The sequence below is a fragment of the Myodes glareolus genome, chromosome 11, assembly GCF_982192425.1.
Source record: "Myodes glareolus chromosome 11, mMyoGla1.1, whole genome shotgun sequence".
In the NCBI taxonomy this organism is placed as follows: domain Eukaryota; kingdom Metazoa; phylum Chordata; class Mammalia; order Rodentia; family Cricetidae; genus Myodes; species Myodes glareolus.
The window spans coordinates 60,759,866-60,773,390 of NC_142036.1; the positions used below are offsets into that span (position 1 = coordinate 60,759,866).

A 13,525-nucleotide genomic window follows, 5' to 3' on the forward strand; every position below is an offset into this window, starting at 1 on the left:
GTGGACTTTCAGTCTCAAATAAAGGGAAAATTACTTCAAATTCTACAAGGTCACAGAAATGTCCAGCGTCCAGGAGGAGGTGACTTTTTCAGAGCAGAGGCTTTCTGGGAAGTTGGTGTGAGAAAGACAGGACTTGAACTCCAGCAGAACTATGTAGGCAGGCCCTGTCCTCAGTAGGATACCTGAGCTACCAGTATCTTGGAGTGCCAAGATTTATGAAGTTAGAGCAATAAGATATTAGAAATAATGCAGCAATAGCTGGGAAGAACTTACTCATGAACTAGAGTGAATTCGTGATGTGTTAAAATTAAAAAAAAAATAAATAAATAATGGGCCAAAAAGCAAATGATCTAGAAAAGTTAAGGGACAAAGAGTATTAGGGTAGATGTTAGGAAAACAACTGGCATTTGGTACAAGGCCCATGATAATTAGGAGCTAAGTTACTGGGACAGTCACACCCCCTTTCTATCCCTATTCCACTAAAGGCAAACAAGGCAGGTCTATGTGTAAACTGCCACACCATATCTTAAAGCTATTTAGACTCTGTTTCATTTTTAACAGGGTCTTAATATATAGGTCTACCCAGCCGCACCTCGCTAAATAGGCCATGCTATACTCAAACACACAGAAATCTGCCTGCCTCTGCCTTCCCAGTGCTAGGATTAAAGGTGTGCACCACCACACCTGCTGTATTTACACACTTTAAGAACTGAGCATTAAATGGCTTTAAGTCTTTTCCAGATACAGTGCTTAAGGTCTAGATCACAATTATAGGTGACTATTAACATGTCAGAAAATAAAGTACATTATTCTCTTCCCCTGGGGAGTTGTAGAAAGAGAAGAGGTCAACGATTCTTGGCTATAAACTCCACTTTCACTGTAAGAGCTGACGTTTGGAGAGGAAGATCGGGATGGGGAGTCCATGGTCAGCTCGAGCTTCATTGCAGAGTCGGGACTGTCGATATCAGAAGTGCTGCTGCTGCCACTCAGCTTCGCTCTTTTCTTAGCTGCGCTGTTACGAAGGGACCTAAGAGAGCTCTGCATCTAAGGAAAGGAAAGAAAACAACTCATAAGGTTAAATTCATATACGTAAAAAGAAAGAGGTATCCTTAGATTTTTTTGAACTCCATTAACTTTGCCAAGTTAGCCAATCCTCAGTTAGTACAAACAAAATGGATGCTAATATGTGCACAGAATAAACTAGATTCATTGCTTGGGCTAATAAACAACTATTAGGCAGTAAGTTGTTATGAAGACAACTCCCCCTATTACTTACTAACCATGACATTTTTGATAAACAACAATGACGGGATATTGTATGAATTCAGTTAATATTGAATCAGTGACTCTCAAAGTAGAAAGCACAGATTACAAGTGAGAGAAACTAATTGGCTCTATAGCTCCTTATATTCTGGAGATGTATTATGAGTAAGCCATTTTGTAGACTATGAAATTCACCTAAAACCTGCAAGGGCTATACCTCAACGTAATGGATCTCTAAAAAGTCATGGAATTTCTAAACTGAGCTACAAGTGAGTTATATTACCAGACCTCAACCTAAATTATTTTTATACATAAGAAAACTTTATGTATAAAAAGTACCATTTTCCCTCATGCAGCAAGTATATATGTGTGTGTATAAAGATACAGATATATATCAGAATATTAAAGGGGCTTTTAATGATTAAAAATGATATGGATTCTCACCTCTTCTTGATCCAGATCTTTATCCCTGAAATTCAATTCTGAAAGATCAATTGTAAGACAATCTTTTTCACTTTTCCAAATATCATCAGGCTGTTTCTTTTTGTGTCCTACTGTCCCAAAGTCAGCTTTATCAGGCAAAAGACTTATTCCTCTTGGTATGGGCGGGACAGGCTTAGTCCCATTTAGGCCTCTTCGGGAAGAAGGTGATCTCACCAAGGCAGGTGTGAGTTGAACTGGAGTATTTTTTTCTTGGAAATTTTCTCCTATATGAAAAATATGTATTTTATTTTCTCTTATTTTCAGAGGAAGTAAGTTTGAGTCATAAGTATTTAGAATATAGTATTTTTTAATTAAAAAGTACATTATCTGTTGTGAACTATTTGTACACTGTGTGAAAATGTATTGCTGTGATTGGTATAACAAAAAGCCGAACAGCCAATAGCTAGGAAGGAGGTATAGGCAGGACTTCTGGGCAGAGCAAGCTCTGGGAAGAAGAAAGGTGGACTCTCCAGCCAGAGTGGAGAGGAAACAGTAGGTGCAAGATAGAAGAGGGGTAATGCCACTTGGCAGACGGTATATTAATATAAATGGGTTAATGTAAGTTGTAAGAGCTAGTTGAGACAGCCTAAACTACAGGCTGGCAGTTCCAACAAGAAAGTTCTACTATGATTATCTTATATTAGAAACAGACTATTATGTAAAATAAGATGAAATAAAAGCACCAACGTTCCTCAATAAATACAACAAAAACAAGCATATGAAATCCCTGCCTATTACATAAAAATACCATGAACTAAGCTACATTTTCAGTCATCATGACTAATATTTGCTAATGATAAAAATCTAAAATAAGCCAGAAAGCCTCTATTTTTGGCTTGATGTAACTCTAAAAGCAGTACTTCAGGGGCGGGGAGGTGTGAAGCAGCACTGGGGACTGGGAGAACAAGCTGCACACACACAGAGATTCGGGGAACAAAATCAGCACTTCACATAGAGCAAGGGCAATAGCTCTACTACTGTGTTATACCCACAGATCCAAGTCTTGGTTTTCAATAGGATATTTGATCTTATAGAGAAAACAAAGAAATTAGTAACCAGATGTAAAGGATCAGTGTGAGGAGAATATTGCGATGAAATAGGCTGAGTATGGAAGCATGGAGTTTGTGGTTATAAACTGAACTCTAGTTGTGTGGGTATCTCAAGAGGAGAATATCTTATATTACAGGTTGAGGATAGGAAAGCATGTAGGATATATAAGGAACACTTTTAATAGTCTCATTTGGAAACTGGATTTGTCCGATTGCTAATATCATGATTTTATGATGCTAATATCATGATTTTATATAAATAGCATATTATTAAGAGGTAATATTTCAGCAAATAACAGATTTTTACAATAATTTTAGCAAATAATAAACATTTAATGAATATAAAACACATGAATATATATTACAGTAAAATGTGAATGATACTTTTATTGTAATGATAAAAATTTGTCAGTAGGCCCTTAAGCAATATGTTCTTAAAGCATTATTACTTTCTGAGTTCTGAAAAAGCATCTTAAAGTGGCAGTGTAAGTAAAGAAATGGTCATTTCAAATAAATTGTAATTATTTACTGTCTATTAAATTTATTGTATTTACTTTCCCAAATATTTGTAGGTCAAAAGAAAATATAGTTAGCCAGGTTTTAAAATCTAACATTATATATTAACTTCAAAGCATAAATTCAAACATAAATAAACTTAAATAAAACACCAATCTTTACCATCATTCCTACCTGTAGGGTCAGATGATTTCTGATTGACAAGTTTTTTCTGTGGACTTGGCTTTGATAGTCCTTCAAAGCTTTTAAGAGGCCAAGAATTTGAGAAACTAATGGAATTATCTTGAGATTTCTTTGGAGACACAGAAAGAGGAGATGTGTGCTTTGGACTAGCTCGAGGAGATGAGAGGGGATAGGATGGAAGGATAAAGGGTCCTGGGCTTGCACTTGAACCAGAGTATGAAGAAGTTCGTTCTGTTTGACTACCAAACGTTTGCTGAGTCTTACTGCCAAAATTTAGGCTAGCATATACTGTAACAAAACAAACAGAATAAGTTATTTGCAGCTACACACAGGCTCAGAGTTCAAAAGCTTCTCCGTTTTTACATTCAGATTCCCTCACATAGCATTTATGAGTTTATGTGGTGTCAGGCATGCAAATAATTTTGAGCACTAACATTTCATACCTTTGAATCCAAAGTTTTCTTATCCTACTGAAAAGTCTACCATATTTATAAAGTTATTTTCTTCTTGTAATTTTATAAAATTGTATCCATGTAAGCATATTTATTTCAAGTACATGCATTAAGAGAATGTTTAGCGAATCATTCTTTTCATTATAATTTTGATGGAGATATTTCTGTATCAACACATTACTTGAGCATTTGTCTAGCTTTACCTTTCCCACACTTTATCTTCTCCCAACTTACTTTTGATACTTTCTAAACAATAACTTTTAAAAAGTGTGTGACGTTTAGTATTTACCTTAGGGTCTTTCGTGGGTTAAGTAAATTCTCTACAGTGGAGCTGTATTCTTACCCTGTAATCTTCCAACACTCTGTCTCTGTCTCTGTCTCTGTCTCTGTCTCTGTCTCTGTCTCTCTCTCTCTCTCTCTCTCTAAACGGCACTTCAGAGGAAGAGCCCTCGACTGCAATGATTTATTTCCTTAGTGCAGGCACATGTGTGTGGAGACCAGTTCTGGTCATCAGCTGCTCTCCACCTTATTTCTGAACTAGGCTGAAGAGGTTCAAGAGCAACAGTAGCAGTCAAACAGAGGAATCGCCCTCTCTCTGCTTTGTCAACACTTGCATCACGGGTACACTGTCCTGGGTTTGGCATTTACGTGGGTGCTAGAGATTGCAAGCAAAGGTCCTTATGCTGGCAAGGCAAGTACTTCCACAACTGGGCCATTTTCCCAGTCCCATCACTATAATTTACATGGTAAGTTTTACTTATTTATGTTGGTAGCAACTATTGATGAGTCTGATTTAATTCTATCATCTTGTCTTTCTGCACTATTTTTGTCCTATCTTTTGTTTGTTGTGAAGTTGCCTTCAAACTCACTACATAGTCTATGCTGACACTGAATTTCCTAATCCTCCTAACTCCACCTTCCTAGTGCTGGAATTAAAGGCACATGAAAAACAGGCACAGCTTTTTGTTTGTTTGTTTTTTTAAATAATTGTTCTTGGGATGGAACCCAGAGTCTGTCTTAGGCAAGCAGTGTTCTAATAAGGTACCATAAAATCAATTTTCACAACTACTTGTTAGCGTACAAGCCGTGATTACACACACACACACACACACACACACACACACACACACACACATATCCTCTTATATCTCTACATTTATTCTCATTTTTTTGAAACAGGTTTCCACCCTGAAGCCCAGGCTGGCCCAGATTTTATGTCATGGCAATTCTCCTGCCTCATTCTAATTGCTCGGAACACAGGCATAAGCCACCATGTCCATTCTATATCCTGTCTTATCTGAAACAACCTGTCAGGAAGTTATTGTTCCTAAAAAGACACAATAAAGTCTACTTAGCTTTAAATTTAAATAACTGCATGCACATAGTACTAATTTAATGTTATTTTCAATTTATGTTAGCTTTCATCAGTTTATAAACTTTAATTAGTCATATTTAAATCAAAATTAAAGTCTAATAATTTAGAATAACAATTATAAAAAACATTGGTATCATTAAATTGTAACAAGTTTTCATAAAGATCATACAAAGTAGTACGTGAGCCAGTGTCAGAACCGTATATATTTATAAATACCTTTATCTTGATTGGCTGTTCCCAGGAACTGTAAGTCAGAACCCACACTGCCAGTTTTACTACCTATCTGTGACAGTCCAAGCTGCCCACATTTCCCAGGAAGACTTGTCTGCTGAGTTGCAGTATTACCTTTGAAGGGAGGTAACAGCAAAAACAAAGTGAAAGTAAGTGTTATTTTATGAATATATATTTCATAAACATTGTTATAACTATATTCTGAACTTTAACTCTTATGAATAATCAGATTTCCCAGTAACAATGTTATTTTGTCTTGCTTGCCCCCCCCCACACACACACAGAAATAAGAGGAATTTGTCTTCACAGATCAAAGAGTATTCTGGGGACAGAGGTAGAGGCAGGAAGATCTCTGTGAGCTCAAGGCCAGCCCGGTCTACATAGTAAGCTCTTCTGTCTCCTCAGTTCTGGAACTGTTGGCATACGTCACCATGCCTAGATAAACACCTACTTTCTATGACAATTACACAATTAAACATCTTTTCAATTTTTCTGGCAGACGTTCTTAGATTATATTTTTATTTCCCTTTTCTCACTCTCTGTAAGAAATGTACCAGTAAATCATGTCAATTTTACCTATGACATGTAATCAGAATCAAATCACTTCTCACTACATTCACTGCCATGCTGGTTAAATCGTCTATAAACCTTAGCCGGGGTTATGACAAGCAACTCAATCGCTTCTCCCTTTCTCCCTTGTCTTCCTTCCACCTGTTTTAAATGTAATATCCAGAACAAGCCTGGAGGACAGAAGACACGTGACAGCACTTCTTTAAGATTCCCTCAGAATGCAGTCATCTAAGAGTTCTGGCAGCTGAGACCTCCAGGGTCGTACATTTTCAGCCATGTACTCCTTCCTTTCACCTCTATCATACTAGTCTGCTCTTTGTGAAGAGTGCTCCGTTTACCTTTCTCAGTTACTCTGCCCTGCAATCACGTGTTCTTCTCTCCTCATATCTGCTGCCTTGCCTCAAATATCCCCCTCCTGAATATGGCTGCCTTTAATGAAATAGCTTGAAATATTCCTATTCCTCTTCCATATCACCATCTAATCTACCAAATCTTACATTCATTTAATATTTGCTCTCCTGCTCAACTAGAATTGAAGTTTTTCTGTTTCCTTTGTTTTTGAGGCAGGGTCTCACATGTAGTCCTGGTTGGCCTGAAACTCTGTAGACAAGGTCTGGCACCCACAGAGATCTGCTGGTCTCTCCTTCCCTAGTACCAGCATTAAAGGTGTGCATCACCACATCCTGCATAGAATACAATCTTTTTTGGCTTTGGTATGCCTTTCTTGAAAGCTATATCCCCAGCACTAAGAAAAGTACCTGATATGTAAAGATGCTCAAGAAATATTAGAGGCTTATTAAATGACCAGGGCCCTACACTATGAACAGCCTGCAAGGAGAAGGCCTATGATCTCATGAAGACATTGGGTCAAAGTGCCCGCGTTTTAGCCAATTTTCAATGAGCATTTATTAATTTTCAATGAGCATGAATTGCATGTTGGATTATACATAGTTTTTACAGGCCCTCAAATGAATAATGAAATTTAGGGAATCTTTAACAGTTCAACATACTTATTATCCAAAACATTTACTTACCAGCACCACACATAGGAATTGAATCTGAGTTAAAATCCCGACTACTCTGAAATAAGTTTCTTGATGACCTTTTTTTGCTAAAACACAAATCATCATTGACTGGCATTCCTTGAGATGGCTTTAATTTTGGAGATGGGATGAGGTCATGAGCTGAAAACTGAGAAGAGAGTAAGTTAGTAAATTTTTGCTAAGCCTCCTTGGTAATAAATATGACAACATAACTTAGATCCAATTACAAAACTCAGATAAAAGAAAAATATTTTTGAGTATGCAATACACTCATTCAGTATGACACATAGTATTTTTCCTTCCAGGATAAAAACGCTACTTTCCTTTTACTATATCTCAATTCTTTCTTTAATCGTCTATAATATGTATCTGACAATTAGAGAAGAGACAAAATAATGATTAAAGGATGAAAGAAAAACACGAAGGAAAAAAAGTCTGCTTAGCAGCATAAGCTCTACTCTATGCTACCTTTCAGTGCCAGTCAATAAGCAACTGAAGATCACAGAACAAATAAGCATCCTACTCTTCTCAGCACGGTAAAGTCAGTACTAATATTCTTTAGCACAAATATAACTACTACAAACCAATAGGTAAAGTGTTACCACCAGGTTCCAGTTCCAACCACTCCAGAAGCTAGAAATGTACTCAGCAATAAAGCATGTGCTTACAAACATGTGGGAGGCCTGACTAGCAACAAACAAAATACCCAAGTATATCACACACACACACACACACACACACACACACACACACACACACACACACAGAGGAGGGGGGAGGAAGGAGGTAGGGTGGGAGAGAGAGAGAGTACTTGATGGTTTCCAGGTACTTTCTTATAAACATCACATGATCTATAAGTGATAAAAAGTTGTTCAAAATTCAGTATTACAATTTCTACAATTGATCATGTGTAGTAATAAAAGGATCAAATGGAATTAAACGAAGCCAATTACAATGAACTTCTAATTGAATATTTCAAAAAAGATACATTAATAGATAAAATAGTAGGTAACTTAGTAAAGATTCTTTTTTAAAAAGAGATATATATTAACAGATAAAATAGTAGGTAATCCAGTAAAGATTCTCTTTATTGTTTTTCTTGTTGCTTTTGTTTTTTAAGACAGGGTTTCTCTGTAGCTTTGGAGCCTGTCCTGGAACCAGCTCTTGTAGATCAGGCTGGCCTCGAACTCACAGAAATCTATCTGCCTCTGCCTCACAATGCTGGGATTAAAGGCATGTGCCACTACCGCCCAGCTCCAGTAAAGATTATTTACAATAATTTTTACATTAGTTTCAACTTCTTTTACTCATGCTCCATCCCCCCCCCACTACCTTTCCAAACTCTAATACTCTTCTACATTCAGGCTGACTCTTTTTTCTTTTAAAAGCTTCCCCATCAGAAAAAACAAGCAGTTCTCAATTCCATTAATATAATTATAATTTTCATGGTTTTTTAACAGCATTAAAAATAAAAATTTCATATAAAGAGAATTCTAGAATTTTAAAAAGAAACTACTTATTGGCGATACTCTAATATTTACACCAATAACTTTCAGGCTGTTCATGATTTTGACAAACTCTTATACCAAAGTGGCTTGTTTTAGAAGATTTGAGATCAGGTCTCATAGCCCAAGATGGGCTCAAATTCCTACACAGTCAAAGATGACCTAAATTGCTGATATTTCTGTCTCTAACTTCCAAATGTTGACATTACAGGTAGAAGTCACCAAACACAGTTTTTGAAGCACTGGAGATTAAACTCAGAATCTCATGCATTCTAGGAGGCACTCTACTAACCTAGCTATAAATACATTACCAAGCCTGTTATTTGCTGATTGGTTTATAGAGGATGACCTCAAATTAGTCCATGCTGGCTTGTAATTCACAATCTTGTTTCAACATGTGAAATTCAAGAACTATAGGAATGTGCCACCACACGTAACAAGGAGAGTTTTTCCTATTCACACAAGAATACAGTCAGTGCTCCTCTTGCATCGAATAGGTAGTGGATACCCAACTCAGGCCATTAGGCTTGGTGGCAAGTGCCTCTACCCGCTTAGTCATTAGCTGGCTCCAGAATCTATGTTTTGAACAAGATCCTGAGGCAATTCATACACACATTAAAATTTGCTAACAGTAAACTAAAGCCCATCTTTTTCTTAACTTTAAAACACACACACACACACACACACACACACACACACACACACACACACCTTGCTATGGAGAAGCAAGGGAATGTAACAGATACAATCAATAAGACATAACAAACACATACATCACATATGAATGCAGGGACTAAATTTTCTGCACCTTTCATACTTAATATCTGCAGTGCTAACCACAGAGTCTATCTGCTGAATTTACAGCTGATTCTCCACTCTGTATATTATATCAGGGCTTTCTTATTCAAAAGTAAGCAGCAATAAACCCATTCTCCTATGTCCTCATAGTACTATGTTGCTTGATGTTTTTCTTAGCTGCCACAAGAGGGAAAAGTACTGTGGTTAGTACTGTTATAAACCCAACACCATGGGCTGGAGAAATGGCTCAGCGGGCAGAGAATCATGCTGCCAAGTCTGATGACCTGAGTTTGACCCTCACATGGTGGAAGCAGAAAACCAACTCCTTCAAGTTGTCCTCTGACCACATGCTCACTGTGACATACTGTCACACATGCATAAACTAATAAATGTATTTTTAAAAAAAGAAACAAGATTAAAATGAAATAGTATTAAAAATGGAAACAAAAACAGTTCCTACCACCATCATATTGTCTGGCCAGTTCCAAGGAGAAAGGTATCACGACTCGTTCGTGTTAACTATCAGGAAGAACAGCAATGAGCGGAAGTGCTTTAAAGGGTCTATAAACTCCAGCTTGTCTTGGAACATGGTCAGAAAGACAGACGCCTACTCAAGGCTAACAGCCTGTTTCCTCAGTATTCATTCCATGCTTTTAACTTAATAGTCTACTTTCTATACTATATGAAAAGGTTCTTTTCCATGTCAAAATGACCTTTAAATATATAAATTTTTTATTTTGATAAAAAAAACACCTGGTAACTACATAATTATGATGTTAAGTCAGAATATAACAAGAAAGTTATTATCAGTTTATATGTCAAGGAAAGATAATTCACTAAGAAACTAAAAGTGAAAAAGTAATTCTCTGAGTTCTAGAAATAAAACTAAAACTTTAAACTCTAAACTCTGAAAAAAGATGAGTTAAACAGACTATGACATTAGATATACTACTACCAATAGCCACTGGACCCCTACTACAGATTATTTGATGTTAAAGAAAAAAGTTTATAATAAAGTACATGAAAGGTGCACACTTGGAGGCTGTAAGTGTCTTGGTGGTTAAATGTTCTCACTGCTGTTCCAGGACCTGGATTTAGTTCCCAGCACACATATGGCAGCTCACAATTCTAAGTCCAGTTCCAGTACTCTCTGCTTACCTCTGCAGAGCAACCACACATGCACATACCTAGGCACAGGCAATACACTCACGACAAATACAACATTTTCTAAAGGGGTACACTTTCATTTATGGAAATAAGACCTGACCTTTATATATAAATTAAAACAATAACAAAATATTGAGGGGCGGTGATGGTGTACACCTTTAATCCCAGCACTTGGGAGGCAGAGGCAGTTGGATCTCTGGAAGTTGGAGGTTAGCCTGGTCTACAAAGTAAGTTTCAGGACAGCCAGAGTTGTTATACAGAGAAACCCTATCTCAAAAAACAAACAAACAACAACAAAACCCCCAAATATTGACTACATGAAAATCTCTTTCAGCAGTGAGATTGTGAAAAACTTTTATTTTTTCCTATTCTGCAAATTTTTTTATGTGAATATATACAATTTTTATAAAAAGAGTTGGGCAGTGGTTATGCACATCTTTAATCCCAGCACTTGGGAGGCAGACACAAGCAGTTCTCTTGAGTGCAGCCAGCTTGGTCTACAAAGTGAGTTCTAGGACAGTCAGAGCTGTTACTGAGAAGAACACTGGTTCAAAAAAACCAAAAAATAAAAAAATGAATAAGAGATATTAAAGAGCTGGGTTATATTGGTGCACACCTTTAATCCCAGCACTTGGGAGGCAGAGGCAGGCAAAGTTCTCCGAGTTCGAGGCCAGCCTGGTCTACAAGAGCTAGTTCCAGGACGTTAAGGACTGTTACACAGAGAAACCTTGTCTTGAAAAGAACTCCCTCCCAAAAAAAGATATTAAAGAAAGATAAAATTTAAAAATTTAAAGTACTTCTAGAATACAAGGAGTAGGGTGCAATATGTAAAAGAAACCCTACTCTTCAATTTCACCTGCTTCAGCTTGTAGTACATTCAACAGGATGGCTCATGCCTTATCTGTCTTGCACTTTGCTCTAGAACCTTGCTTTGCTTCTCTTTCACCTTTGAGGTGTAAGCATGCTTTGTCTTACTGGTTTCACCGATTACTATTCCTTAAATGAGCAAGAGCTGATCTTTGTAGTGTCCGAATGAGGCCCGGCTGGTGGAGGTGTTTGCAGAGGCTTAGGAGGTATGGCCTTGCTGGAAGAAGTATGTTTTAAGATTTCTTTATCTTTCTCTCTTTCTCTCTTTCTTTCTTTCTTCCTTCCTTCCTTCCTTCCTTCCTTCCTTCCTTCCTTCCTTCCTTCCTTCCTTTCTTTTTTTGGTTTTTCGAGACAGGGTTTCTCTGTAGTTTTGGAGCCTGTCCTGGAGCTAGCTCTTGTAGACCAGGCTCGCCACGAACTCACAGAGATCCGCCTGCCTATGCCTCCCAAGTGCTGGCATTAAAGGCATGAGCCACCACTGCCCGGCTGTTTTAAGATTTCATAAATTTCATAAGATTTCATAAGCATAAAGTGTTCTCTGCTTTATGCTTTAGGGTTAAAGCTTTCTGCTCTGGCAACCTGTCTCCATGTCTCCCCCACCATCATGGATGCCCCTTCTGCAACTGTCAGCCTAAATAAGCTGCTGTCGTTGGTCCTGGTGTTTGTCGCTGCAACAGAAAAGTAACTAATACAGTTGTTAGCATTCTATTACTCTGTACGCCTCTCTTGATAAGGAACCCATCAGCTCTTCTTCAGAGACGGTCTCACCGCACGGCTTCCAGAGCTGCCGTTCTCCTTCTTTTCAGACTTCCTAGCAGTCTGGAACATAACTAGTACAGTGTGTCCTCCTTCAGCAGAACTTTGGGGTCATCTATGGCCATTCACAGGTCTAATATGCCTTTAGTCCCTCTTGTTCAATTGTAGAGCTATTCCCATCCTTTCTCCATTTTATTTCAGCAATTTATCAGTATATCCTTTATAGAATTTCTTGCATCCATCTTTCACTTGTCAAATCTTGATACATGCTAATTCTCATAAACAAAACAAACAAAAAAATCAGTTTATACTGAAGCACTCCAATAAGCATCTAATTGATCTTTAAAATTTTTAAATTAAATTATGATTATAATATTTTAGTCATGTGTCTTATCACATCATTAATGACTGGCATATTAAAAAGAGCTAAAAGAACTAAATAAACACTCATCAAACTAATGACACATTTAAAAGCATTTATTAAGCACAAAGGCAGTTTTAATGACAACCAGAATACACACATACACACAAACACACACACACACCCCACGTGTTACATCTACGAATAATCATTAATGGCTTTTAGAAATTTATTCCAACTTTTCCTTTCATGAATGCCTTGAAACTTACAACTTAAACGAATTCTATTACAGATTTGAAGCAAAACTGTATCCATCTATTAAAAAAATAGGGACTAATACTAAAAGGAACTAATAAAGTAATTGTGGTTGACTTTAAACTTATAGTGATATTTTGTTTTAATACATAAAGCTTGCCTGAATAGCAGAAGGGCAAAGTTTAACCATTAGAGGTCAGGCAGTGGTGGCACACACCTTTAATCCCAGGAAGGAGGTAGAGGGGGGGTGGCTATCTTAGTTCAAGGTCACCCTGGGCTACACAAGACCGATGCAGAAACAAATCCAGGTGGTGGTGCCTCACACCTTTAATCCCAGTCCTTGGGAGTCACACACTTTTAAAGCACTCAGGGAATATAAAAGGCGAGGAAAGAGAGGCTTAGGCTGCTTAGTCTGAAGTCGCCCAGCCTTGGTAGTAGTGGTGAGACTTCTCTAGTGGTTTGACTGCTTTGCTTTTCTGGTTTTCAAGCTGAACCCCAATATCTGGCTCTGGGTCTTTATTATTTGTGCTACATAAACTGTGTAATTACATTACTAACTGTGAAAATTGAAACAGTGTCAAGGAGGGCTACAGAGAAAATAGCATATTTGCCTTCCGTGTGTGAGACTCTACATACCAGTACTACAAACAG

General features: G+C 37.4%; 1 protein-coding gene across 6 annotated transcripts in view; it reads right to left on the bottom strand.

Moving 5' to 3' along the window:
* Togaram1 (TOG array regulator of axonemal microtubules 1) overlaps positions 1–13,525 on the bottom strand; it is a 64,115-nt gene that overhangs the window by 40,696 nt on the left and 9,894 nt on the right. For all 6 annotated transcript variants that reach the window (XM_048415863.3, XM_048415868.3, XM_048415865.3 and 3 more), the window contains 5 exons: positions 7,157–7,313; positions 5,538–5,666; positions 3,486–3,782; positions 1,708–1,970; positions 806–1,044 (listed from right to left, as the gene is read on the bottom strand). In XM_048415863.3, the coding sequence (XP_048271820.3) occupies positions 806–1,044; positions 1,708–1,970; positions 3,486–3,782; positions 5,538–5,666; positions 7,157–7,313 (1,085 nt within the window). The remainder of the gene's footprint in view (positions 1–805; positions 1,045–1,707; positions 1,971–3,485; positions 3,783–5,537; positions 5,667–7,156; positions 7,314–13,525) is intronic.